The sequence below is a fragment of the Phanerochaete carnosa genome, assembly GCF_000300595.1.
Source record: "Phanerochaete carnosa HHB-10118-sp unplaced genomic scaffold PHACAscaffold_876, whole genome shotgun sequence".
NCBI lineage: Eukaryota > Fungi > Basidiomycota > Agaricomycetes > Polyporales > Phanerochaetaceae > Phanerochaete > Phanerochaete carnosa.
In genome coordinates this window covers 1-2353 of record NW_006768503.1, presented here as the reverse complement: position 1 = coordinate 2353, position 2353 = coordinate 1, and the positions used below count along the sequence as shown (strand labels likewise).

The window sequence follows — 2353 nt, the reverse complement described above, 5'->3', positions numbered from 1 at the left end:
ATGACCATATCGTACTTGCCGCCCTCGTAGAAGCCCATCGCGAGCTCCCTCCACGCCACATTCTCGAGCCGCCGCAACGCCGCGGGCGGGACGTCGTCCACCCAGAACTTACTCCGCAGCCTGACGTGGTGCCCGAGACTGAGCCCGCTGCGCGGCGCCACGACGGCCAGGAGCTGCAGCAGCTCGCGCGGGTCGAGCGTCATGTTATCGAGCACGAGCTGCTCGATGCGGCGCAGAGCGCCCGGAGGCGCCCCGAGCGACGGGCCGACCCAAAGAGTGAGGCCCGCGAGGACAAGGTCGTCGAGATTCGGAAGCAGAGCCAGGCCGCGCGCGAGGTCAAAGACGTCCAGCCGCGGCACGTGCGTTGCGTCACCAAAGTTCAGCACCAGCTGCCGGATGCTGTGTGTCGCTGTCGCAGAAAGGACGGGCAGAGGGCCGAGGGCGGCGGCGAGCGTGTCGTACCGGGGGCGGCCACCGAAGACGAGGCTCCCGAACAGGTGGCGCCGCGCAGGGCCCGTCCATGTCGAGTGCACCAGGCTGCAGGCCTTGAGCGCATCCGGGTCGTCGTGAAAGAAGTCGATGGTGCGCCTCAGGAGAGCCCCAGAGAGTTTCCGAATGGGGCCACGCAAGCCCCTCTTGCCCTTGCCTGCGAGGGCTTCTGTGACACGTTCCTCGGCGACCTGGCGCGGTTGGCCATTAGAGCGTTCGCGGGGGACCGAAACAGGCAGCCGGCTGGTCTTGTTCGGCGAGGCAACGGGCTTCCCGGTGTCGGCGTTGGCCTTCGCCAGCACCTTGCGAGACGGAATCATGAGAGTAATGTTGGTGGCCTTTTGCTTGAGGGCCGTCGTCTTTGTCTCGCCGACGAGTGCGACCGTCTTTAAAGACACAAAGTCGGGAGCCTGGTCTTCTCGAGATTTCTTCATCGTTCTTGTCACGGCGGGCATGGTAGACGGTTGGTAGTCGTAGATGGTGTGGTTGCGCTGTGTGGGTGATGGTGGATGCAGAGGTGAATCCCGTCGCGTTTGCGTCTTTTAATGACCAGGGCGTGGCCGTCATCATAATGAATTCGGCAGTGCCCGTGACACGAGGCCACGGAGACGGCCCCAAGGTGAAAGAGATGAGAGCACTCGTGACTGCGCCTTGTGAAAGCATAAGCGGGCTAAAAACAAAAGCAGCATTGAGAAGCCTCAAATCGATATACGCGCGAAAGCACAGTTATCTCAAAAGAAAGAAAGAACTATTAAAAGACGATACAGACCGTTGCACGAGTACTGAGCCTAACGCAGTGTGATGACCTGAGCTGGAAGGCTCGAGAGAATAGAGGAGCTGTGCCTGGAGGGTGATTCAGGCGGAAATCTCAAGATTCTGAATGTTGAAGATGGCAGGAAAGTCGACAAGTAGCAGGGGATACCGACTGACGCTGATCCGTCTCCGATTGCACCCGGGGGTTTTGTGGCGCGGTGATAGCCGGTTGGAAACCGACTTCAGGCTTGCCAAGTATTCGCGTTAAGGTGTCTAGTCCGTAATTACGGGAACTAATGCCCGCAGAATAGTGTGGAATGATTCTAAGTTCTGTGAAGAAACCGACACCCTCTCTGGTTCCTCGGAACCGATGGCCACCGTACCTTGTCGGGCTGTGTTGTGAAGGAATTGCGCAGGCGGGGATTCATGAGCAATCAAAAATAAATTCCTAGAGTAATACTACATGTTTTTATATGTCATCTACTTCCTAACATATCTGTTTAAATAAAATGTGCGTTAGGAAGCTGAGACTGGATGAAACATAGCGGGGAGCCAAACGGGCGCCGGCGCTGAGAATGCTCTAGGCGGGTCGTTTCTCGATACACTACGGGCATCCCCAGATTTCAGGGGGCCCGAAATGTCCCAGACAAGGCATCCAAAATGTAACATTTTGGGAGACTTTCCAGCAACTTTCCCGAGTGCTGAAATGCTCACTTTTCTGTCACTTTTGAGGCAATTTCTCTTGTCGGAAAAGGCTGTCTGTCACGCGCTTTGAAATAAACCTGAAACATCCCAGTTAGGCAGGCTGTACTGGTCATATGAGTGTCCCGGAAATTGCCGGGAAAGCCATCATTACTGATGGCTTTGTAATACATTTCAGGACATCAGGAACAAGCGCTTTCAGAGATTCGGAAATTTAACAGACCAAAAAACTGATGATAGTCCTGAAATACTCTTAAAATGTCTCGAGCAGGTATAATTAAGGGGCTCATAAAATGTATGTAACAAATTACCTTTTATGGTTGCTGAAACTATAGCTGCCATGTCCATTTCAGGCCCATTTCAGGCCCATTTCCTATCTGCCGAAAGGTAAAAATATCCTTGTATGTGA

General features: G+C 54.7%; 1 protein-coding gene across 1 annotated transcript; it reads right to left on the bottom strand.

Annotated features, from left to right (window-relative positions):
• PHACADRAFT_69304 (uncharacterized protein) lies at window positions 1-944 on the bottom strand (the record flags this gene model as incomplete). Its single annotated transcript, XM_007403209.1, has 1 exon — window positions 1-944. A coding segment is annotated over one exon (944 nt), but the record flags the coding sequence as incomplete, so codon positions are not given.
• Between the last annotated feature and the right edge of the window lie 1409 nt (window positions 945-2353).